General features: G+C 43.6%; 1 protein-coding gene across 3 annotated transcripts in view; it reads right to left on the bottom strand.

The window, feature by feature from the left end:
- The window catches only part of ELF2 (E74 like ETS transcription factor 2), a 39347-nt gene that overhangs the window by 6926 nt on the left and 6111 nt on the right, over positions 1 to 26310 (bottom strand). Inside the window, exons 2-5 of one of the 3 annotated variants that reach the window (XM_071555730.1) lie at positions 24558 to 24723; positions 23477 to 23642; positions 1746 to 1859; positions 609 to 782 (exon numbers count right to left, since the gene is read on the bottom strand). In XM_071555730.1, coding sequence (XP_071411831.1) covers positions 609 to 782; positions 1746 to 1859; positions 23477 to 23642; positions 24558 to 24629 — 526 coding nt within the window. In that variant the 5' untranslated portion in view covers positions 24630 to 24723. Of the gene's footprint in view, positions 1 to 608; positions 783 to 1745; positions 1860 to 8386; positions 8564 to 23476; positions 23643 to 24557; positions 24724 to 26310 lie in introns of those variants that run through there. The other 2 variants (XM_071555732.1, XM_071555731.1) reach the window with 2 other exon arrangements.

Genomic DNA, 26310 nt, shown 5'->3' with positions numbered 1-26310 from the left:
TCTAGACAGTGATGAGGTCACCTCTGAGCCTCCTCTTCTCCAGGCTAAACAACCCCAGCTCACTCAGCCTCTCCCCATAGGGCTTGTGCTCCAGTCCCTTCACCAGCCTTGTTGCTCTTCTCTGCACCTGCTCCAGCACCTCAATATCGTTCCTGAACTTGAGGGGCCCAGAACTGAACACAACACTCAAGGTGTGGCCTCACCAATGCAGAGTACAGGGGAAGGATCACTGCCCTGGGCCTGCTGGCCACAGTATTTTTGATACAGGACAGGATCCCATTGGCCTTCTTGGCCACCTGGGCACACTGTTGGCTCATGTTGAGCTTCCTGTCAATTAGTACCGCAGGTCCCTTTCTGCCTGGCTGCTCTCCAGCCACTCTGTGCCCAGCCTGTAGCGATGCAGGGCGTTGTTTGTCTTCACGGTTTGGTAAAGCCCATTCTCTTGGTCCTTCTTCTTTCTTGTCATAGACTCATGTTCTAAGAACTCATTTTCTAAGACTGCAATCAGTCTGTTTATATGAGCAAATATATCAGATCATCTGATCTACCTCCCCCTTACCAACTGCCCCATCCACAGCAGAAGTGTATTTTGAGATTGCCATACATACCTTTTTTCTTTTTCATTGGTTCATGGATATCAGGGGAAGTTGGAACAGGAGATACATCCATTGACTCAGATTCCTCTGTTGATACTTCTACCACAGTTTCTGTGATCACATCGGGTCTCATGGCTGCATGGATGAACTCTGGGGTTGACACACAAGGAGGGACAAAAACTTCCACTATAAGAGAAGAAAAAAAAGAGTATCTGATGAAGTTTCTACCTGACTATTTTAATACATAAAATGACTTTAAACAAAGCATATTCAACAGTGTAGCAAGTTTCTGCTCCAGTAACTTGTCACCTAGAAAATCAATCCAACTCCCCACAACATGCACACTTGTCAGTATTTTTAGGCAGAACACAAGTATCACACCAACATTCTTTAGAACTAAACTCAACTTTAAATAAAATGAATTAGAGCTTAATCTTTGATCATGATTCTGATCTCCATTTCCTATTTTGTAGTTTTTGCATTTCAGTTTGACCATCACTTCATCCCCCATATATCAAGTAACTTCAGAAGGAATATCAGTTAAAGTAATCACTGACATTCAGTTTTGGTTTTTAAACTGGAAAAACTTTGCAACACATTTTATTCAGGCACTCCTTCGAAAATGGAACGATGAATACAAATACTTTTTTTTTCAAAGTAAGTCTTTATTTTAGAAATTTAAAATGTCAAATTCACAGAACCACAGAATGGTTGAGGTTAGAAGGGCACCTGGTCCAACTCCTTGATCAAGCTGAGCCACCTGGAACCAGTTGCCAAGGATCATGTACTTTTTAGTAACTCCAAGGATGGAGACTCCATGGCCTCCCTGGGCAATCTGTGCCAGGGCTCTGCCAGACACACTGGGAAAAGCATTTCCTGGTGTTCAGGTGGAGAAGTTAATTTTAAATGTGTAATTACTAAAATATCTCTACCCAACAACCTCTCTCAGATAAATTCTATACTCTGTAAAGCATACCCATTACAGGGTAGAGAAATAATGTAAAAAATCAAAACAGTACTTTTGAAATAAGCAAGCAAATGTTTTAAACACCATACAGCTCTCCACAGAAACAAGCTTCCCATTTTGCTTGTTTTATTAATTAGTAGAAGGGGAAATGGCTGCCAGGGCAGCAACTGTGGCTGACATACCAGGACTCCTGGCATCTCTCAGGCAGGTAGGAGACTCCATATGAAGCAAGGCCTCTGCAGCTTCAATTGTCTTATCCATGCAGTGCACGTTACTTCCATGCACTGATGCTTCCACTGTAAAGGATACAAAAAATGAATGAGAACAGATTACTTATAAAAGTCCACGTGTATCTGTACGACTGTACTTCTCAATCTTTAACATGAAAATCACAAAATTTTTGTGTGTATTCACACCTTTTATACCTTCCTGTCAACAGAAACATTTAGGGAAGACACAAGACAAGCAGAACCGACACTGTCACTACTTTGATTGGATTTCTGGTTCCCAACCAAGCTCTTGACTTCCAGCAGCAGACTCTGAGATTTGTATTCTGCCTTCCAATTAACCAGAACAAATGAGATTGTGATGAGGATGGTTATAAATTAACACAGTAGAACAGAGAACAGAGAAGTAGTACCATCTCCAGCAATTATCCTGTTTTGATTTCTGACGTTAAGAATAACTGAGTTGAGTCTAGCAGGCTTGGTTGTAAAAAACCACAAAGCATAACAAACAGTATGTAGGGTGGGGTTTTTCAGTGAAACAATTAAGAGAAAAATGTAAAAATAGCTCTTTTTTCAAGTCCTGAATGGAAAACTAAGTAATTAATGAAAAATAATGTAACTTCAAGAGACCACATTTAAGTTTGATACAGTGCAGATCATGGCAACTTGAACACAGCAGCAACACTAAAAAACACCCAAAGTATCAGCTAAAACTACAATTCTACTCACAACCAACTCTAAATTCCTCACCCTTGCAAAGGTTTTTAGAAGTAGTGACTGCAGAAACACCTGCTGCCCACCATCCACACTCTGGCTAAGGTAGGGCAGCCTCTCTCCAGTTGCTCTTTCCATTTATGGCCATCTGCTCCAAGCTGAGCCACTCCGGCCAGGCAGCCGGAACCAGGAGATCTATCTTTAGCATAGACAGGGTCACCTGTCTCCAGTGTCACAGCTAAAGAGGATTGGGGAGTAATTCTCCATGAAAACTTCAAGGCACCTCTCCTGTTACTGGAAAGGACCAGGGAAAGGATCGAGGTTTGTTTAATGAAAAGCAGGGAAAACAACATTGGACTTGCTTCTGACTTAAGAAAACACTGGATACACAAAGATTCCTGAGGGCACACATGGGGGTAAAAGCCTTCCAGCAAATTGCAGTTCATTCAAATGCAGGGATTAAAAACTTCAAATACCTACTAGCCAGAAGACTGAACTCATACACCAGAAACTGAACAAAATCTGGAAGATGCCCAAATCCAAAATTTTGGGTTCCTGAAATGTCTTGCTGAACTCGCCTGCCGCCCACTCGCTGGCTGGGTGATGGAATTCCCACTACAGCCCATCAGCTCCAGCCTGGGGTGCTATTTAGAGAGGGCTTTACCTTTTGAACAGTAGATGCCTGAAAAAGCTGACATTCCACCACGGCTTCACCCAAGGCTGGGAACAATAAAAGAGCAGAGGAAAACCAGGAAAAGGTCTCTACTGCATGTCTGTCCCTTGGATAACCAGTGGCAATCAGCAAGAGTTTTGCACCCTAAATCCTTTCCCCAGCTCCAAGTCCTCGGTGCTTCCCATGCCTGGCCAAGCTCTTTCCTTCCCATGCAGCAGTTTTGGGGTATCCCAAGTCAGAGGCCGAGCACCTGCACTGTAACAAGAGTGGCCCTGCTTGAAATCCTCTGCTTAAACATTCCTCTCTCTAAAGGAAAGCTTCAGCTGTACAGAAACTGGTTAAGTTTCCCCTCATCTACCTGATAAAGCTTTCCACTGAACATCAGAATACAAGAAGAATGTTCAGATAGTCATCATAAATGTATCCATTCTATAACACTACTGAAACTACAAAGTCCAAATTAGTATGAATATTTTGTTATTCTAAAGCATGAAGTAAGATTTAAAGCATGTCAGCAAAGCTTCTCCACCAACCCCTCTGCCTCCCCTGCAGGAAAGAGCTGTGCAGTTTTCATTTCTGTTTCTGCTGGTCACCATTTTTGGGACAACTAGTCAGCTGTTTCTGTGCAGATAGGTACTTAGCAGAGGGCAGGAACCAGGCAAAAAGAGCAGAAAGCCATCTTTGTACTTGTCCATTTCTGGGGCATTCTACTGAGGGGCTGGAGGGGAGGGAGAGGAGACACAACCTCCTCGGCATTAGGGACTAATGATCCAAAAGCATAACAGCAGAGCAAAGGAATCACTCTGCCCTAAGTAACCCTTCCATTTCCAATAAAAATAGCACAATCTACTCCTCAAAAGCCTCTGACATTTGAAAACACACACTTCACAAATGTTGTTCCAACCTGAGTTACTCAGGACTCCGCTAAAATTGCCACTTAAAAAATATCAAGCAAAAAATAGTAACACTTCTGGCTATGGCTGGAACACACATGCTGCCTGTCTATCATGACAGCCAACAAACTAACCTTATGTTGCCAAAAAGAAAGCCATTGAAACACTTAACTAAACTGACTGCTATTACTAAGTTTCAAATCTTCTCAGGTAGCTCATTCTCCTTTAACCAGCAGCACGTGGGTTTAGCCTCAGAAGCGTTTGTGTTTGTCTACGCCCACTGAGCATCAGGAGCTTTCATTTGCACACAGGCAACGTTACTGCACTGACAGTGGGAGGAAAGAAGTACAAATTTGTATCTCAGCACAAGTTTTATGTAAAGTATCTTTTTGACATCCTGGAAAATATATAACAGAAGTCAGCATGTCAGAGTGCTCAGTCAGGAGACATGATACCAATGAAAAATACAGCTAAAAAAGATATCCCAAAAGATGGAAGTGGAGAACAGGCTCTCTCAGAGAGGGGGTGGGACAAGGAAAAACAAGTGGCTGTTCTTTCAGATTACTGGATCAAGTGTCATCAACTAAACTACACTTTTATGACAACTCTTGGTAACACTTCTCACAAAAAAGATGGGGAAAAACAAACCAAGGGAGTAGGATTCTGTAATAAAGACAACTTTCCAAAGCTTTGATGCACAAGCACAGTATCGCAATGGACAGAAACATTTCTAATCAAAGAATGAAGTGGATCACCTGTTTCTTTACAAATACCCAATTTTATTTGTATTATAGTTATGCCACCAACTATGGTCCCACCATGCACTTACACAGGACCTCAAAGCTAAAACAGACCGTATTGCTCGAGTAAACAATGTAAGGTGTAAGTCTGCTATTATTTAATCATCTCAGCAAGAACTGTCACTTGTCCAAATAAAACAAGGTAGTTTATGTGCAGGAAAGTAAATCTTCCAGACTTTGGTAACTGAGTAACATGAGAACTGTCATTTACTGATCTAGAACACATCAGAGCTAACACTATCACTTATCTTCCATTCTTTTAAAACAAACCTTGTCTTACTGCTTTTATAAAGAAATCTGAGTCCTTGGCACTTTATTTTAAAATGCTTAATTAAAAATTTTCTGGTCTGTTTGCATAAAAAGAAAAATCCTCTTAGAAAACAATTTCAAATCTTAAAATGTAAACAGTTGACCAGACTAGTTGATGACGATCTTCACTGTTGACCTAAAGTCTTCCAGCTCCACTTTCTAAGCAAACAGCATGTACAGTAGATTATTCAAGCTTCTCAACAGCTGTTATAAAACACTAAACTAAGTAATTGAGTCTGACAGGGCTGTACTTCAGCTTTGCAGGAGAAAACAGTGGCAACATATCCATTTGGCAATAATGTCCTCTGTTTTAACATACGACTAACAAAATTAATAAATGCAACTGATGAGGGGAAAAAAATGGTACTGGAATCTTCAAAATGGTGGGTTTTGGCACTGCAATACAGCTCCCCCCACTCTTTATCTGAAGGGCTATCAATACCTGCGTTTACGAGGCCAACACTTAACTGCATGCATCTGCAATAGCTTATCCTTTAACACTATCAGGCAACCAGAGCAACACTGTAATGAAGAACTCACGATTCCAAGCATGGAACTCAGTCAAGAGTGACTACACATACACTAACAAGCCTCATTAAAGTTTACTGGTGCTCACATGCTTATTTTATCTCAGCGCTTGAAAGACCACAGCAAACAGCAGTGGAAGCTGTAACAGCGCTTAAGCCACAGTTTAATTAAAAGCAGTTGAATTGCCCATATAGGCAATACCCAGAAATCTTTCTGTATGCAACAGAAAGCATTTTCAGTTTACTGCTTGTTTAATGGCAGACATTTGTTCAGAAACTGAAGAACAATTCCTTGGGTTTTTCAGTATTTCCCTAAGCCTGGCTCTGTTCGTTCAAAAGACTCAGCTGCACACAATTTAAGGATGATGCATAAAGGCAATCAATAATGAAGATGAGAGAGATCATCCCAAAACACTTGTTTCACTGTGAGCCATATGTTACCAGTCTGATATTGACATAAATATTAGCTACCGAGACAAAACATGTCTTTGTAAAGTCATTTAGGAGTTGCTCTTACAACTGGCAATTAAGATAGCGCTAAGCAGCAACAATTTCAGTCCCTCATACTTCCCGCGGTTATCAACACTGAAGTTTTGTCAACACTGAAACCAAGAGCCACGGGAAAAGTCAACACGTCATTATTATAATCCCTCAGGATAAGAATTCCTCACTTAAATACACGATAGCATCTACATACAACAGTAAGTAAACAGATATGGTATCCTGACAGTATGATGATGGGAATACTACACCTGCGCAGGTATCTCTATCACTCACTGCAATGCAAATATAACGACAAAAAAAAATTACGTTGTCTGGGCTAAGGACATCAGAAAGAGCAATGCAAAGGTCATTTGTTAGTTACCTAAGAGTTGGCTCACCAGGAATCGAGTTACAGTGACTTAAGAAGGTCTTGACACAATAACCAACCACTTAAACGTTCTCTATTCATTGACAATCCGAAGTTAAAAAACAACTAAGTGCAGCCTGCAGCAGGAGCCCTGCAGGAATCGGAGATGTGCTCCACTGGCAAAGTGAAGCTACCTGTGCTACCTCCAAACGCTTATGACCTGCTCCACTTCCATTCTGCACAGAAAAGTTCTTCGCTGCTTTGTAGAGAGGGTTTGTGTGTCTGGGGTTTGCCACCCTCCTCCAGAAAAACCTGGGTGTTTTTTCCACATTAAATAAAATAAAGCATTATAAAGATTACATTACTTGGCCCTCTTTTTTGAAAAGGTATCTTAATACACTGGTACATGACAGAGCATTTACCTCTAGCACATGTTCACCCCCGTACAAACCCACTGCCATGGCCATGCAACACCAGCACAAAGCTTTACTGTCCACTGGTTCCCATCTGGGTGGTAACTGCACAGTTCATTAATTCTGCTGCTCTAAACTGCACCGCACTGGTTTCAAGAACTAGTTTTAAAAGTTGAGCTCCACATTGTGTGTGTGTGTGGCTCAGCTTCGCTGAACGAAGATTTGGGAAGGGCTGTCCACATTGTAAAGATAAAAATAAAATCAAAGTTGGTACGACTTCTGTGGAGAAATGAATGCTGGACATTGCTTTTGTGGGTTTAGTCAATTGTAACCTTGCTTCTGTTTTCTGCAGGGCTCTACCACAGTTTAAGAAAAATCCTGGGATCAGTGGGATGTCTTGTTTTCAGACACATTTAATAAAACCACAAGAGGCTGAACCTTGCCTGATCCTGAACACAACCCCGACGAAGTGCTAGAGCTCGGGTAAACGGCCCTTGTCCCGGCAGCGGCTGGGCCCGGGACGATTCTCGGTCTGTCGGTGCGAAGGAGCGGAGCAGGAGGAGCGCGGCATCCGCACGGGCCGGCGGCAGCGCACGGCAATCCCGCGCCCTCGGGGTTCCTCGTCCCGGCCGGAGAGGCGGCGTCTTCCCCCGCCCGCCGGGGGCGCCCGCAGGCAGGTGCGGCCACGTGCGGCGGCGGCGCCACTTCCGTGTTTACCTCCGGTCCCGCGCGCGCCCCGCGAGCCACCGCCCCTCCCGCGCCCGCCGCGCGCCCATTGGCGGCCACCGCCCCCCGCGGCCCCTCCCCCGCGCGCGGGGGCCCCGGGGGCGCGCGGCGCTTCCGCTACGCAGCGCGCGTGGGGGAGGGGGCGCCGCCGCCCCCCGCCCACACACAGACAGACACACAGACAGACAGACACACGCACACATGGACACACACAGACACACACACGCACACGTGGGGCCGCGGCCCCGCCGGCGCCTCCGCCCGCAGCACCGTTTAACAGGGCGCGGGGAGGGCAGCAGCGGAATTACGGAGGGGGGAGAGGTGCGCGGAGCCCGGGGAGGTCGGGCCGCGGCCTCGGCCTGTGCGCTCAGACAGCGTGGCGGCGGCGCTCGGAGCGAGGGGAGGGCCGGCGGAGGCGGGAGGACAACAACCTCGCGCACTTCCTGGTTCTCGCCCCGGCCGCCAAAGCTCCGCAAAACTCCTCCGCGCGCCCCGCCGCAACTCCCGGCGCGGTGGCGGCGCCGGTGCCGCGGGGCGGCCGCACGCCGGGCCGGCCGCTGCCAAGGTGATCACTTCCTGATTGCCCTCCATTGCCGCCCGCCCGCCGCCGGCGCGCGCCGTGCGCCGCCGCTGCCCCCGCGCCCGTCCCCGCTGCTGCCCAGCCCCCTCCCGCCGGCGCGGCGCTGCTCACCGGCCCGGATGAGGAGGTCGAGCTGGTTCGTGGGCCCCTCATGCACGGACGCCGCCATGTTTACGCTGCCGGAGCGGCTTCACATTGACGGGCGGGCGGGCGCGCGCGGGGGGCGGCGGGGCGCGCTCCCGCGGGCGGCGCGCGGCGGGCGGAGCGGTCACCGCCACGGCGCGCGGCGGCGGCGGGAGCGCTTCCTGCGGGGCGGCGCGCGCGCGATCCTTCCGCCGCCCGCCCCAGACAGGAAGTGCCGCGCCGGCTCCCGCCGCAGCAGCAGCAGCAGCAGCAGAGTCGGGGCCGCCGCGGGCGGGGGAGCCCCCGGGCACCGACGACCGGCACGGGCCCCGGGAAGCGCCTGCCCGCCCGCCCCGGCCCGAGGGCTGCCCGGCGCCGGAGGCACCCGCGGGCAGGGACAGAGCACAGCGCAGCCCGTCCCGGCGCTGCCCCGGGCGCCATTCCCTCTGGCTCCCCGCAGCTACCGGCACCGACGTGCCCCGGGAACCAGGCTAAGCCTGACAGTCCTCACCGACGTATTAACAAGTTTTCTCCTTGGCAAGTCCCTACGTTAGTAGCAATTCGCCAGAAAACCTCAATCCTCCTTGACTACACAATCCACCTCGTCTCCTTAACAGCGGCAGGGCCAATCCCAAGGGAGCTTTAGGTGCCTTTTCCAGTTAACTTGAGGCCCCGTTCATCCTTCGTGAAAGCCGGCCTCGGGGCAGAGCGGTGATGGGGAAAGTTTCATTGCTTTCTTAATTAAAAAGTAAATTAAAAGGACACTACCACCGCTTTTTAGGGTTGTGTCCTCTCACATCTAAAGAGCAGCTGCTTCAGTAACACCACAGCATTCCCTGCCAGGCCCCTGGAGCGCTACGGCTGGACAGACACCAGGCAGGAACACACTCCGCGCTTCCCGTCCAGTCCCTGCGCCCATCGCGCCAGGGTAGAACTTCAGAGCCGCAGGCGAGCAGCAGCCACCTCAAGAAAAGACAAGCATGACCTACACGGAGCTATGCATGGAGATTACACGTAGGAATTCCTTCATTAACACACACACACACACCTGACTAGGGCTACTTTGTTGAGCCAAGGAGCACACAAACATCTGCCTAAAGAGACTTCCTTCCTCCTTGTACAAAACAGCTTCACAGATCTATCGAAGGAGAAAGGCATCAGCTGCAAACTGATAATATAGAATCTCTTCCCCTCTCAAGTTTTAGTAATCACAAGCAGCAATTCTGAAGCATTTTTTACCCAGCACAGAAATCACAAAATATAATCCAGCACACATCACCTCCAGCTGGCAAATTCAGTGCTTTAAACTTTTGACAAATCATACCCCTACACTACAACTCTCAAGACTTTTTAGGAATACATTTTAATGACTGTATTTATATATAATATTCATAATGCACAAATAAAAATTCAGGGATTTTGTAGACCAGTCATCCGCTCCTGGCTGTAAGGAATTAAATTCGTTCATCACCTCATCAGATAATGAGCCAGACCTCCAAGCGAGATCATTCATTCTCACTTTAAAGACCTATCTAAGGGTAGGTCTGTGCTAAAGTTTTGCCAGCCGAGCTCTTTCCAAGCAGAAGCATGGACAAAAAAGGCAACTAGCCAGCTGTGACGGCAAAAAGCTCTCATGCAGATCCAGCTTTGCCAACAGCAGAGTGCTCCTGTCAGCTTTTGTTATTCAGAGGTGCAGCAGCAGCGCTAACGAGAATTCCTGCCGTCAGCATATTTCCACTAGGGGACTCTGCTGTATTCCCCAGAAGAAATTTTCCTAGCCAAGACAAGCCCAAGGACATGGAAAGGCATTTTAATTAGGCGCACACTTAAATGTGCAATAAAACTTAATAGTCCTTCATTAAAACATCCTCAAATTGAAGTGGAAACCTCACCCAGTGTAGTTCAGCACCACCGCAGATTCAGCGCACAGAGAGTACTGCAATAACCGTGTGCTCCCATCACTTCGTGCCGTGTATCTACTGCTGTCAGAAACTGTCACTGACCCACACTTCAAGCCATGAGAACTACAGCAATAAAATACAGTGTAAAAGCTTTCCTGTTTCTATCCAGATCAAGAGGTGCTCTGAGACACTAAATACCCTTGAAGATCCAGACCTGTGTCAATAGGAGTTCACACTTCCATACTTTGGAAAAGGTGTGTTCATAGTTTTCTCCTTTATTGATCACTATGTAATTCAGTGAGGATTCTTTACTGATGGCAACTTTCAGTCACAAACTGAAGTGTTTGACTCATATCCTATGAAGTTTTGCTTATGATATGTGGACTCCTTCAGTAAGTGCATTCAAGTAATCTGCACTACATGACTTTTGACAAACACCATGTGTTCAAAATGAAAGAAAAAAGAAATATAAAACGTCAAGCTCTTGGTTTCGTGCCAGTATTCCAGGCAGCATTTATTCATTACTGAGAGCACAGACTTAGCACAGTGTTTGCCAATTCACATGAAATGGACTTGAACAGCTGCACAGTATTCTACTCTGACTCTTCACTCTCTCTGATCATACATAGGGAGAATATCACTGGATGCCTGAGGGATTCCAATCAGTTGAAAAGAGTCCAAGGCCAGGCATTTCCAAGATTAGTATGTAAAAAACTACAACAAACCTCTGCAGTGCTCATTTTGATTTGAGAACCCCTTATATAGTATTTATATATATATATATATATACACACACACACATATAGAGAGAGATATATAGATATATACACACACACCTATAGAGAGAGAGACATACAGGTCTTTAAGGAGGAACATGACTTTCTCCAGAAGTTCTGCAGTTTCATCTGTTTAAATGATATGATTACTCATATTTCATGCTAATTGATTTGTCATGCTAATAGAATATTACTTCAGGGAAAAAAACAAGGAAAAAAGGAAACATGCATTTAATTTTTTAATCTATTTTAAAGCCTCCTTTCTAGGCAGAAGGGTAACAAAGAGGGCCACAAAATCTACTCAGTGGTTGGCCCAAGGAAGCAAGAAATATTTACTGTAACAGAACAGGACCACAGGAAATTGCAGATGTACTTATGTTTCTCTGGCATGAAAAAAGTAGCAAAAAAAATACGGACTGACAGATCCCCAACAGCATCAGTCTTGGGCAGACAGAAATGTATTAACCCAGGGTTTTGTTGGTTTGTTTGTTTTACTGTTAGAGTATACAGAGAGTGAGCTTTATTGTAATTTGTTAAACCACAAGCTCAGCTACCAAGATAGCCAGGTAGACCCACATGCTCATCACATCTACATTTACCAGCTGCCAGAAAAAAGACCCAAAGTCAAAACGTTTAAGCTGCTGGAAAGCTCCCACTCAAAACTATGGTTACAGCTACTACATTCCTGTTTGTCCTAAGTCTTAAGTAATTTCAAGACAAGTGAATAGTATCTCCATATTTGTATAAAAACACGGGAGGAAAGTATCTCTCAGCTCAGTGTGCTCTGGTTTAAGGGATATGGACAACTTTGCTCACATTAAAGGAAATATATCACTTTTTTGCAATATAAACAAGTTAAACCTCATTCTGATTATTTTGAAAAAGTGAAAGAAAACTGAAGAAAAGCAGCTGGATGTGATTAATTGCATCTAAGACGGCAGATGCAAATTCAAAACATGAAAAACTGATAGGTTTCAGCAGATTTTCAGAAGTGGATGGGAACAGGATCATCAATTATCTTGAGCAGTCCTCAAAACTAATACAGCACTCCATGGTTACAGAGGAATTGTCAGTCTCCACTCCCATAGTCTCCTATGCAAAGTTGCCTTTCCCACAATTCTCACAAGTATGATGAAAACATTCTCTGATAACAGACTGCAGTTTCTCTTGGAAAACTACTTCACAAGTATTGTGACTTGAAACACTAAAACCTTCCAATGGCACCTTTTTCCTCCACTGAGAGCAAATTATTAACAAGAAAAAAAGCTGTGCACATTTAATTACTTTTAGCCACAGAGGCTTCCTGTTGCATTTTAATAAGACAAAGCTACCCTGGGAAAAGGCAATTATTATAAAACAGTTGCTTATTCTTACAGAGGTGATTTGTTTGACTTCTTTTAAGTACTCCAGGGTGGATGGCAATCTGTCTGAGGACAGTATTTGCAGTCTACATGAGAAAGAGCAAGTGGTAACAGGGTAACAATGCTTAAATGCCAACCACTCTTAAAAAGCTTCAAGTAGCTCAGAAGTCCAGGCATGTCCTGTCCCGAGAGCCCAAATCACCCACAAATTTTAAAGTTACAGAAAGGTCAGTTTTTCCCAGGAACCTCAAGAAATTCACATCTAATAATTACAGAAGTAGTTGCTGTCCTCAACTGCAGGCTATGAAACTGCTGATAGCTGTAACTGCATTGCAAGGGTAATAATACAGAGAAACATTTTTAACAATGTTAAAATTGTTAAATTCCAGAAAACATACATGAAAACGCAGTGTCTCCTTTATCAGCACATCAACATTATGATTACGATCCACTGTGGATTCCACAGTAGAAAATTTCCAAATTGCAAAATAGCCACTGAATGTCCCTGGGGGAACTATGGAAATATTGAGGAAAGGGGTCCATGACTATACCAAGCTTATCTTCTTGACTACACCATGTGAAGTCTGACAAGACCAAAGGCACAACTCTGTCACCATCTGCACCTTTGAGTGGACTCACGATCCTGGTGTTACCATTCATGCAGCAATCAGTGATTCCAAACAGAAAAGGAATCTATTCTCAGGATTTGATACTACCTTTGACAAACAGAAAAGCAGTTAATCAAAACAGCAAGTGTCTACATTCCAGCATTGTTACTTGTGCGTGCAGAGTAAGAAAAACTTTGCTGTCTTGAAAAAAAGAAAACCACCAACACACAATCAATCAATATGTGCACTTCCTCACCTTATAATGAAATCCTTTATTTTCAGGGCAGTCTATTAGACAACTATAAACTAGGTCTTTGCATGGCACACTACATGATTTTACAAAACTGACAGTATTTGAGACTGGTAATAGGCTGGCATATAAACTCTGCACTACTGAGCAATTTGCCTGTTCAAGACATATCTCCTGGATTAGGAGCTGCCTGAAGGGTCGGGCCCAGAGAGTGCTGGTGAACGGAGCTGCATCCAGCTGGCGGCTGGTCACCAGTGGTGTTCCCCAGGGGTCTGTGTTGGGTCCAGTCCTGTTTAACATCTTTATTGATGGTTTAGATGAGGGGATTGAGTCCATCATCAGCAAATTTGCTGATGACACCAAGTTGAGAGGGAGTGTCGACCTGCTGGAAGGCAGGAGGGCTCTGCCGAGGGATCTGGATAGACTTGAGAGATGGGCTGATTCCAATGGGATGAAGTTCAATAAGGCCAAGTGCCGGGTCCTGCACTTTGGCCACAACAACCCCCTGCAGCACTACAGGCTGGGCACAGAGTGGCTGGAAAGCAGCCAGGCAGAAAGGGACCTGGGGGTACTAATTGACAGGAAGCTCAACATGAGCCAACAGTGTGCCCAGGTGGCCAAGAAGGCCAATGGGATCCTGGCCTGTATCAAAAATAGCATGGCCAGCAGGACCAGGGAAGTGATCCTTCCCCTGTACTCTGCATTGGTGAGGCCACACTTTGAGTATTGTGTTCAGTTCTGGGCCCCTCAGTTCAGGAAAGATATTGAGGGGCTGGAGCGAGTCCAGAGAAGAGCAACAAGGCTGGTGAAGGGACTGGAGCACAAGTCCTGTGGGGAGAGGCTGAGGGAGCTGAGGGTGTTTAGCCTGGAGAAGAGGAGGCTCAGAGGTGACCTCATCACTGTCTAGAACTACCTGAAGGGAAGTTCTAGCCAGGTGGGGGCTGGTCTCTTCTCCCAGGCACTCAGCAATAGGACAAGGGGGCACGAGCTCAAGCTCTGCCAGGGGAAATGGAAGTTGGAGAGCAGAAAAAAATTCTTTCCAGAGAGAGTAATCAGGCATTGGAAATGGCTGCCCAGAGAGAGGGTGGATTCACCATCCCTGGAGGTTTTTCAACTGAGATTGGCCGTGGCACTGAGTGCCATGATCGGGTAAAGGGACTGGAGTTGGACCAAGGGTTGGACTTGATGATCTCGGAGATCTTTTCCAACCCAATCAATTCTATGATTCTATGATTTAGAAGTCCTTAAGACTTTTCTGATAACAACAAATGTCTATTTTATAAGCTCAAAGAATATTTCTAAAGACTGAGCATCCTGTTCAAACTCATATGGCTTTACTGTCATCCTGAAGTTAATTGTCAACTACAATCTCTTTTAATATGCAGATCACCTTTAAAAATTATTACTTTCAAGTCTGGCACTGTATTTTTGATCAATAAACACCAGGACTCACACCACAATGGGTCTGGCATGCCATATTGCATTCTAACTTCAAGGTTGAAACCACAAAATTTTTCAGCCTGCATTGGTAAAATCTTATGGCTGAGCCTTCATAGTAACAGCCTACAAATTCTCACTCACAGTTGCAACTGGAGTTGGCAGTTTGGAGGAAAATGCATCTGCACTTCTGAAGTCTAACCCATTATGCTCCACACTAGCAAGCCATTGAATTAGCCTCACAAAATCAAAATTAATCCTGAAATGTGTAGTTAAATTAAGCTTTATTAGAAAATATTTAGTCTTGCAGCCTTCTTTTGGTATGAATGGACCACTGAACACAGTAAGGCAGAAACCTGCAGTCTTGAAAGAACTGGACTCCACAACCAGGCTGTTACACTTACATTAAGATACCATCATGTCCTAGTTCAGCAGGTGGGACCAGTTTATCCCTGTGTGTGTGTGACCAAAGCTGTGTATTCCACACCCCTTATTCATTTCCCATGAACTGTTAACAATGGACCATTTGCAGCAGCTGCCCAGGGCACACCTGACTCCTCAGGGATGTGAACTGGGTGTGACAGACACCTGTGAGATAAGAGCTGTGATAACTCCCCTCCGGGGAGTCGTTGGCACCTTCACACCCAGCCTGAGGTGTCATGTCTGCTAATGGGCCACCAATGATTCCAAATACCCCCTGACTCACAGAGCGAGATCACCCATGGTGTACTCCCTGCCCTGCGGGAGGTACTGGGTGGTCCCAGCTGAACCTGAGGGGATATAATCTTGGGGGTTTGGGGACTTGAAACCACTTGTCCGACCCAGAGGAGGAGCAGAACCTCAACAGGAGGAGACCACCACTCTCAATCAGACTGTGAACACCACTCTGCACTAGACTGAAACCATCATCTGCACCAACAGGTTTTCTACCTCCTTTTGCTTTGGTCTTGGGGGAACCACGTGGGGCTCGGACCAGGGGCTAACAAACCCCTGCATGTTTGTGCCCCAGGGCACTGGGTTATACTACTGGGTTTTGTGGGTTAAAAGCAATTTCTCTTTGTGTCACTGTATTTATTGTAATATTTTTATTAAATTCTAACTCTGACTTACAATCTCTCTCCTGAGCTGGGTTCATTTCTCTTGCCAGTTTACCTTAAAACCAGCACAAATCATCCATAGAGTAGCTGTAGAGCTCTTTCCCTTAACTTCTCAGAAAAGAAAACACCAGCAAAGATGACATAAAATTTAAGTTGCAGTTAAATTTTGTTTCTGAATTAAGAATGTTACTGAGAAAACAGATGCATATGCCCTTAGCACAACTGCTGCAAGTACTATACAACAGCACATGCAGAAAGAGGGGACTTATTTTGTCTCACTGTCATCAGCATTTAACTGGCAAAAATGCAGTAGATTTCTTGGCAGAGTGAGGATTCACAGGGATGGAGCAGCAGCATGGTGTGAAAAATAAAATTAGCTCACATTCAAAGGACAAACTCTTAACCCATTCATGTGTTAGAGACATCTAATTCTTGCAGTGGAGCCAGCAAAAGTTTTACCTGGCTTTTGTCTAGCTAATAGGCTCCATCCTAGCACTTTGAGGAAGATGAGAGTTCAATCAATTTGTTAGAATGTCCAAACTTTTTTTTTCTGTAGTCAGCATGGCCCTCTAAAGCAAACTGCTGCCTCTCTGCATGTCAAATACTCACCCACCTGTCGGTGTCAGAAAATGAAGTTCAGTCAACAGGGTGTGTCAGCACTAACAGAATGTACAGCACATGCCTGTGTTAACTCATTTTTCATAAGGAGCAGTTAAATCATGTCTGGACAGAATGAATTATAACACTGTTTTGTTTATCCCTTATATACACATGCCATCATCAAAGGCAAGATTCTAACCAGTTCTTAGTATATGATACTTAACTGATGAAAACTTATCTGAGTTCACAGGCTCAAATTCACATAAAAGACATTAAAAGGAAGCACTTTTAATTATAAGAGAAGACATAAAGGCAGAACAAAGAACAGGTAAGAACTAAAGACTGGCCCTAGATATGTAAAGTTCATTCCCATAGTGATAACTGTGTAAGCAACAATCTGAAATTTCCTCTCTGAAAGATTTTCCTTAAATATGTATTTTATTCATCCATTTGTATAAAGCAGGGAAGGAATTCAGCCTAAACTCCCTATTGGCTATCAATTTACATGATAGTTTCAAGTGAACTTCCTGGTCTTTATAGCCCAATATTTTTCCATCAGATCATAATCCTGGAAAGGGTCATTTTCAGATCCCCATTATTTTCATGCAGATCCTTCACCTCCCTGTGCCAGTAACATTTATAGAATTAAAACAAACTTTCAATTTGAACGACAAGGAGGTTTTCTGATGGAACATCAAATTAGAAAATCTGGTGACAGTTCACAAATTGAATGATATTACATCTTTTTGAAAACAGTAGGTTTGTTTCCTCTTAAAGCTGTGACAAAAAAAAAAAATTCCAAACCTGTACTTATTGCTTTAATGATTAATAAAAAATAAGGGGAAAAATAATTCTTTTAAGATGTTAGATTTACTAAATCAATTCCATCATATTGGAACACCTGTCACAGGGATCAAGCCTTACTGCACTTACAGCAACATTGCCTTCAGAGCTGCCACTGTTCAACAACATCTGTAAACAAACACTGGGTTTGCAAATTCATCTTAAGTGAGGTAGCATAAGAGAAAACTATTACCAGCGCTGATATAAGATCAGTAAGAAGGGAGTTCAGAAAGTAATAACCCATTTTAATGGCATGTTCCAGATAACTTGACATTTTTAAAACAATATTAGCCTGCTTAAATGAGATGAGAGATGGGCTGATTCCAATGGGATGAAGTTCAATAAGGCCAAGTGCCGGGTCCTGCACTTTGGCCACAACAAACCCCTGCAGCGCTACAGGCTGGGCACAGAGTGGCTGGAAAGCAGCCAGGCAGAAAGGGACCTTGGGGTACTAATTGACAGGAAGCTCAACATGAGCCAACAGTGTGCCCAGGTGGCCAAGAAGACCAATGGGATCCTGTCCTGTATCAAAAATAGCATAGCCAGCAGGCCCAGGGCAGTGATCCTTCCCCTGTACTCTGCCTTGATGAGGCCACACTTTGAGTGTTGTGTTCAGTTCTGGGCCCCTCAGTTCAGGAAAGATATTGAGGGGCTGGAGCGGGTCCAGAGAAGAGCAACAAGGCTGGTGAAGGGACTGGAGCACAAGCCCTATGGGGAGAGGCTGAGGGAGCTGGGCTTGTTTAGCCTGGAGAAGAGGAGGCTCAGAGGTGACCTCAGCACTGTCTAGAACTACCTGAAGGGAAGTTCTAGCCAGGTGGGGGTTGGTCTCTTCTCTCAGGCACTCAGCAATAGGACAAGGGGGCACGAGCTCAAGCTCTGACAGGGGAAACTGAAGTTGGAGAGCAGAAAAAAATTCTTTGCAGAGAGAGTAATCAGGTATTGGAATAGGCTGCCCAGAGAGGTGGTGGATTCACCATCCCTGGAGGTTTTTAAACTGAGACTGGCCAGGGCACTGAGTGCCATGATCTGGTAGAGGGACCAGAGTTGGACCAAGGGTTGGACTTGATGATCTCGAAGGTCTTTTCCAACCCAATTGATTCTATGATTCTAAATGCTCATCTAATGTTTTATTTGACAAGAACACTGGACATCACTCATGTCTAAGATCTGCAGAACATGACTGTGTTCCCTTCTGTACTGCTCATATGGAAAATCCAAATATGAGATTCCCCCGTTATCATAGCTGCACATCCAGGTTATGGGCTCTGTGTCATGACAAATAAACAGAACTGTAGCAATTCTTAATTTCACAATTACTGCTTCTATAAAGACAGCACCTTCTGCTGTAAATTACAAAGGTTTTGCTAAATAAATCCCAATCTTCAGGGACTATTTACTATAAGGAGAGAAAACTACTTAGGAGATGAAAGCCAATAAAATTTGGATACTATTAAAAACTTGTTAAAAAAGATGTCTCTTTTACGATACAAACACTTTCACTGTTGCAGTAAACCACATTTTAAGGCTGTAACTCAGCCCTCAATAATCTAAAGGTGTCACTTCCAAGAAGATCATACAAACAAGGAAAGAAATTTAATCATTGTGTCAGTCTAAAGCTTATATTTTCCCTTTCAATCATTACAAAAGGCACTCACTACTTCCACAAAAAATGTCAGAAGGTCACCTGAAAAGACCAAGTTTCCTACATTTTGTTTTTTCTAGAAAACTCTGTCATGATGTTTTTCTATTCCAAGCAGATAGGCATTTTTTTCTTCTAGGATAAAAACAAAACTTGAACCATTAATTCTTTCTGGTTTGCTAAAAGACTCTTGGATTTTACTTTTATAGATAATCATTTAAAGTATTAACTATAATTGACGATCCTTGATTAATTAATCAAGACAGATTAGTGGGAAACAGGCTGGAAGGAGTTGTCTGATAGGCAAAACAGCCTATACTCCACTAGAATTAGCTAAAAATTCATCAGTATTTATAATGATCATAAAGCATATTTTATTTGAACTGTGGTTTCATAAATGCAAGAAGTTTTTTAATACAAAACAACATCATAATTCCTGATTCTGCCCTTGGCTCAGCATGGACTGTCCTTACAGTCCACAGACCCAGATCCATTCATAGAATAGCAAACCAGAAATAGAACCATTCCAGGCAGAGCACAAGTCATGTCTTCAGTGTCCTGTGCACTTATCGCACTACATTCTTCACAAAAGGTATCATAGAATCATAGAATCAATTGGGTTGGAAAAGACCTCCGAGATCATCAAGTCCAACCCTTGGTCCAACTCCGGTCCCTCTACCAGATCATGGCACTCAGTGCCCTGGCCAATCTCAGTTTAAAAACCTCCAGGGATGGTGAATCCACCACCTCTCTGGGCAGCCCATTCCAATGCCTGAGCACTCTCTCTGCAAAGAATTTTTTTCTGATATCCAACTTCAATTTCCCCTGTCAGAGCTTGAGCTTGTGCCCCCTTGTCCTATTGCTGAGTGTCTGGGAGAAGAGACCAATCCCCACCTGGCTAGAACTTCCCTTCAGATAGTTCTAGACAGTGCTGAGGTCACCTCTGAGCCTCCTCTTCTCCAGGCTAAACAAGCCCAGCTCCCTCAGCCTCTCCCCATAGGGCTTGTGCTCCAGTCCCTTCACCAGCCTTGTTGCTCTTCTCTGGACTCGCTCCAGCCCCTCAACATCTTTCCTGAACTGAGGGGCCCAGAACTGAACACAACACTCAAGGTATGATCCCTATCTCTGAAAGCCAGAATAACTCTACATTTTAAATTACAAAGCCTCAGACTAACTGCAGAGTAGCTGGAGGCTCTTGGACTGTGCTGTACATACAATACTTTGTAAGCTATAAAGCATGTAAATCAGTAGTCATTTGAATTGCCAATGAACTGTCACAAGAAAAGGAAAAAAAATCAGGTCCACGTCCAGTAAAGATACTGACAAAGGGGGAGGTGTATTATGTTATGAGAATAGGTATCCTTTACAAATACTGCCAAGACCTTTTTAAGATGGGTTTTTAGTATTTACCATGCTGTCTGTAGAGTCTAGGAGCGTTAAGTCTACTCATTCTTGGTGCAGTGGTACATTTACCAAATAATATGAAAATTTTGTAGCAATTAATTCTGTCATTTATGAAGCAGAATCTATTGAGACAAGTTTAGCAGTAACAGAATTCTTTTCTAAGATGCGCAGAAATCAAATTGTTGCACCTCTTTCCAAATTAGGATCATTAGCATAATACAGGGATGTACTTCAGAAAATTAACACCCTAAAATGATGCTCTTCAAAAAACATTATACCTTATTTACTGCCTCAGCCTTCTCATTAACAATTACTATGGCACCTGTTGCCACCTCTCCTGCATTAAATTGCTTCCTACCCACAGCCCAGTCAGTACCTCTTATCCCACAAAATTAAACAACTCAGATTCACTTTCCTGTAATTCACTGCTAATAATGATGCCTCGCCAAAATGAATGTTTCTTGGGGTTCTAATACTTTCTCTCCACCCATCTCACCTCCCTGTATGAGCAATGAATTCAGAAACACTCCCTGCTGTGTCAGGACACGTTTGTCCAAACAATGCCCCCGGGGCCGCCTCCCTCAGAACAGTCCAAACCAAACGCTTCAGTCACCAACAGTGGATACAAGTTCTGTGCAAGAACTCACTGTCATGTGTAATTACACCACGAAAAATGCACTGCACTAATGGTGTATGTGCAGATAAGAATGAAAAGTTGGAGTATGGGACCCAGTGTGCATTCACAATTTTTTTTATCTTAATTAATTTTAATTTCTCCTCCACTGTAAACTGGCTCTTTAGTGCCCATTAATTCTTAGATCAAAACTATTAAAACCAAGTTTTAACTATTTGAGCTATTCTAGTATTTCATTAGGTTATCATACTAAACTTTTAAGGACATAACTGATGCCAAACTGTGAAATTAAAAAGAAAATAACCACAGAAAACACCAACAAACATACAGTCAAGATACATTTTTTAACATCTCTATCAACAAACTCACCAAATTATCACATCAACTGCCCTATAAATTTTAAGACTCCTTTCAAATATCAAGGCTTGGAAGCACCCACATGTCTCTTTCTTTGGACAGCAGCTTAAATAAAAATATTGCTACAGAAGAGCTACGAGTTTTTAATTGTCACTTCCACCAATTAATTACGGGCATAAAATTATACTTAAATACATAAAGAGTTCATTGGCAGTAGCTCTTTATCCTAAAAGAACTGTTCTGTTAGCCATTAATCTAATGGCTAACAGAAAAAATTCTTACAAGCAACTGTGTATTTTATTTTTAAAAAACAACTTCTGAATACAAAAACCTTCAAATTATAAGCTCTTAAAGGTTTTCAAATAAAAGTTTAAGTTGTAAAGCTGAGTTTGGGAAGAACATCCTCACTTATCACTTACCTTAAAAAGTCATTACCATAGTCAAAAACTGAATTAAAAAATACGTAACTTTTCTTTACATTAATTTGTTCAACTTCAATTAGCATATTTCGTTCAAAACACATTTGAATAAACTGGAATTGTAAGTATTGTCCCAAAATCTGAATCATTAGTTCATGCACATCTTAGGAAGCTGATGCATGTGATTTTTGCTGCAGTGCAAACACCTGGATAACATCCAAATTCAGAAGGATTATGAGCAATTGCACCCACTGTTTACAGAGGAATCTGCACTGAAATTTACCTGATCTGATGGGAATGACTTGACTTACTGGGCTGCCAAGGTGAGCAGCTGAGAGAAAAGGAGCTTCTCACCATTGTTTTGCTGGCCTGATGTCATCAAGTTAAATCCAGCTCTGCCCTGGGCAGCCCCAGGACAGGAATGTGTGCTCTCCATGTGCAGTGGGTCTCACCAGTTCAGTGTGGAGTGCCCAAGAGAACCTGAACTCCCTTTGGCTGCAGTCCGACGTACTGCCCCCCACAACACTCTGCCAATCCAGCAGAAATTTAACCCAGCAAAAATACAGAACACCTGAAAGTCTCCTTACTACTTTTTCTTGTAAACTCAGCATACAGAAATGGCTGAAGAAGTTCAACAAGTATGAGAAGCAACACAAGAAAGAAAGAGGAGGGACAGGCATTGGCCTCTTCCCTCTGGTAAGCAGTGACAGGACCCACGTCAATGGCCTGAAGTTGTTTTAGGGCAGGTTTAGGTTGGATATTAAAAAAGGTTCTTCACCCAGAGGCTGGTTGGGTGCTGGAACAGCTTCCCAGGGAAGTGGTCACAGCACCAAGCCTGACAGAGTTCAAGAGATACTTGGATGATACCCTCAGGCACATGGTGTGACCCTTGGGGATGGTCCTGTGCAGGACAAAGTGGACTCAATGATCTTGGTAGGTCCCTTCCAACTCAGCATATTCTGTGATTCTCAGTCACAGCCCAGCAGCAGCCCAGAAGGCAGGTGCAAATTAGACTGGGATAGCAGCACAACTTTTGTTTCCTGAGACACTTTTAACAGACTTCAGTGCCCCTCAGGAAGTGCAAACCTCCAAGTGGTGCTCTTTGGATACAGGGTGTACGGAAAGAGATGTGTTTGTCATTGAACAGCTCAGCCTTTAACATCAGAGCTCTACTCCTTGCTTCATTCCTAACTTGATACTCCACCAGAGACGTGAGTTCATGTCCATCTATTAGGCTTTTTGCCCATGAAAGGACAGTCCAACACCATCCCCTCTAGCCCCACACTCCTGCCATCAAACCAGCAGTAAAACCACTCTTGGATCAAAAAGGGGGGATGGCAAGGGATGGACAGAAAGACAGGGTGAATAGAGCCACACAGTCCATACTGCCAGCTCCTCTCCAACTGCTTGGCTCAGACACATTATAAAACTGAATTCTAACCCGCTTCCTGGCTCAGCTGATGTTTAAAACCTCCAGGATTAGCTGTCTAACTAACTCCCTGCACGAGGAGCAAAGTCATAGATGACAATCTGCCTGCTCATGAGGGTACAGTTTGCAGCATCCTGAACATCAGGTGACATTTTTATCTGCCAAGGGAATCCTGTCACCACTCGAGCTAAGCAAAGGCAAGTTCAGAGGGAAGAGATGTGAACCCAGGGCAGGATCTCCATCCCATGGGTGAATACAATGTCACATTACTTGGGGACTTCTAAAAGTACTAAAACCTCATGGAAGAAAAAAATTAAGTCTACCTGTTTCCACAGTTTCAGTCTCAATTTCTTGTTCCTCTGCTACATCTTGCATCAGGTAAGTCTCGTCATCATAAACCAGGACCTGAGCAGCATAACCCTGTTCTAGTCTGGCACTAGGAACTGGCTCCACAATCACTGCTGGGAATTCAGAGACTGGCTCATTTTCCTATAGAAAGGGAAAAAAAAAAGGAAAGAAAAGGAAAAAAATGCTCTAAATACTGCACTATTGAACTCTACATCAATATTTTCCTCTTATGCTCTTACATATTTTATGGAATAATGATAATAATTTTAAAGATTTTTAAAGAAAGTTTTCTTCTAAAGCAAGAGATTAAAAGAATAAAAGCCTATCAGCCATCAAAGGGACCTTGCTCAATCTCAAAGATATTTTCCTGGTTTTAAGCACTTAAAATTTAATGCATCAGACAGACAGCTCGAAGATATTGGAAAAGAGCTTTCTAATGAAGTCATTCATTTGTGGGAAGTGTTTCTTCTCCCTCTGCTTCATGAAATGCAATCAAGGCTTTTAGTGTGTACTGCAAGATACCCACATCTGACCTGTATCTCATGGACTCCCATGTTCTGGATTAAGTACATAAGCTATCCCAGAAGAACTGACTACTTCTACTACTACAGAAGTGGAACCCTGCCAGTTTCTGTTTATTACAAGCTACAGGACAGTAGAATTTATTTATTGTTTGTTGGTAAGAATGCAAAATGCAACCAAGTATGTTGTGTTGACCAGCTTTAAAAGAGGTTCTTACAGTGTTCTGCTCAACTTGTTCTATACCTCAAGACATGCCTGAGATCTTGAAAGAAATGCTTAGTGTAGAATATAATGTTGTAAACCAAGTCTGCAGTGGTACTGCAGACACCAAAACTTACTGCTCCCATTTGTCTGTGAGAACAAAATCTTCTACGAAAACATCTTTGAAAAATGGCTGTTCTCTTTCCTCCTTACACAGCAATCTGAAATCCATTTCATTTGTTTTTTCCAGCAAGTTTATATTTAATTTTCCTTTCAAATTAAGATAAAAGGTGTGAAGTTTTACAGGAAATAAATGCTATTTATTTTTCTAACCTTTTGGTTTTTGCTTCCATTGCTGTCGAACTCCAGGCCAGGGCCTACAGTGTCAATCACTGCTGATGTCATGGTGCATCCCCTGAAGATCCTTCGAGAGCTGTTACCAGGAGATCAAAGGCCTGAATTCACAATCCACTGCTGTTGAACAGCTAGGCAGAGGTTGCTGAAACACAAAGTAATTTTAGGTTATTTGCATAATTTATACCCCAAAGTCTTCCAATGTTTATGAAACCTGTTGCATGCTGTATCTGTACATCAAAATGGGGCATCAGCAAACACACCAGATGGGACAGAATGTGCTGACCCTGTGAAGTTTACAGTGAAGGCTGCCATACAACACAAGTGCCACACCAGCCTCTAATACTCAGAGAACAAAACTGATGTTTGGTTCTTTGCAATTTCAGCCAGAATCGTTAATTTCTCAATGAGGTAAAATATTAACCTATTTTTTGAGACATCATTTTTGAGTTACTGCAGCTTTTCTAAAGTTATTGCTTTCATGTTAAACTATCAGACTATTTTTAGGTACATTTTTTTCTTTGCTCTACTGGTTTCATAGTAGTTTCATAAAGTCTCATAACACTTTCAAACATACTGCCTTTTTAAAGCAATGCATATTTATTACACATCTCAAACACATACCTAATCTCTAATGTGGAGTTTTCTTTCAAATATAATGCATTCTAGGAGTTCACCTTTTTTTTCCCCTATAGAAGAAATTCTTTTGAGCCTAAAAATGTAGTTCCACATCATAATGCTTCAATTTGGGTGTAGCTCAGACTCACTGAACTTACAGATACACAACTTTCATCTTTGTGAATTTTTTTAAAACTATATTAACAGCAGTGCTTTGTTTCTGACCAACTGCCATTACCCATACCCTGCCTTTGAAAGAGTCAAATAATCTCATAAACTTTGGGTCGTGAGGAGTTTACTACTTCAAGGTGCAACTAAGGCTCCTTGGTTGTACAACAGAAAGCCCATGTCCCATGTGAGGCACAAGAACCCGATCTGTTATCAATTACCTTTGCAAGTAATTCCACTGAGATCAATGCTTTTTAACAGGAGCCAGAATCCAGCCCAACATTTTTAATAAAATCCATCCATTTAGAAAAATCCATCCATGATCACTGAGCTCTGCAAGGACACAGGATCCTCTAATACACACTGAAGTATTATAATCAATAGGGCGGTCCCGTGGTGTAAAGGAGAGCACTCTGGACTCTGAATCCCAAGGACCTGAGTCCAAGTCTTAGTGGGGACTGTCCCCTGGCAGTTCAATGCCTCTCTGCCATCCCATCCCGTCACATCTCAGATGCTCAGCAGGGTCAGCCCCGGTTAGTACCAGGTGCTGTGACAGTCCTGAGGACTTCCCTGTCACTGTCCAAGCTCGCTTGGCCGTGGCAAATGGACCTCAGGACTGACACGGTGGGGCCAGTTCTGTGCAGACTGTGCCTCACCTAAAAAATGCACTGTGCAGGCTGGAAGGGCACGTGGGGAGAGCCCTGCCCAAATCTGCGTTCACAAAGTCTGGCCATACATACATTATAATCAATACTCCAATGGGCAAACTCAATGAGTCTGTTTTTCAGTACCAGGCTTGAACCAAATTAATCTTGCCCATATATGGGAAAGCCAGTTTGGACTCACACGGAGTAACTGGACTTCCCAGGGGCCTGACAGCTTAGGTACACCACCACCACCAACTGCAACTGCTGATCTCCCCACCCAGATGTCAACTAAGCAAGAA

The sequence above is a fragment of the Pithys albifrons genome, chromosome 5 (assembly GCF_047495875.1).
Source record: "Pithys albifrons albifrons isolate INPA30051 chromosome 5, PitAlb_v1, whole genome shotgun sequence".
Classification (NCBI taxonomy): domain Eukaryota; kingdom Metazoa; phylum Chordata; class Aves; order Passeriformes; family Thamnophilidae; genus Pithys; species Pithys albifrons.
Note: the sequence above shows the minus strand (reverse complement) of the source record. Positions and strands in the feature narration are given on the sequence as shown.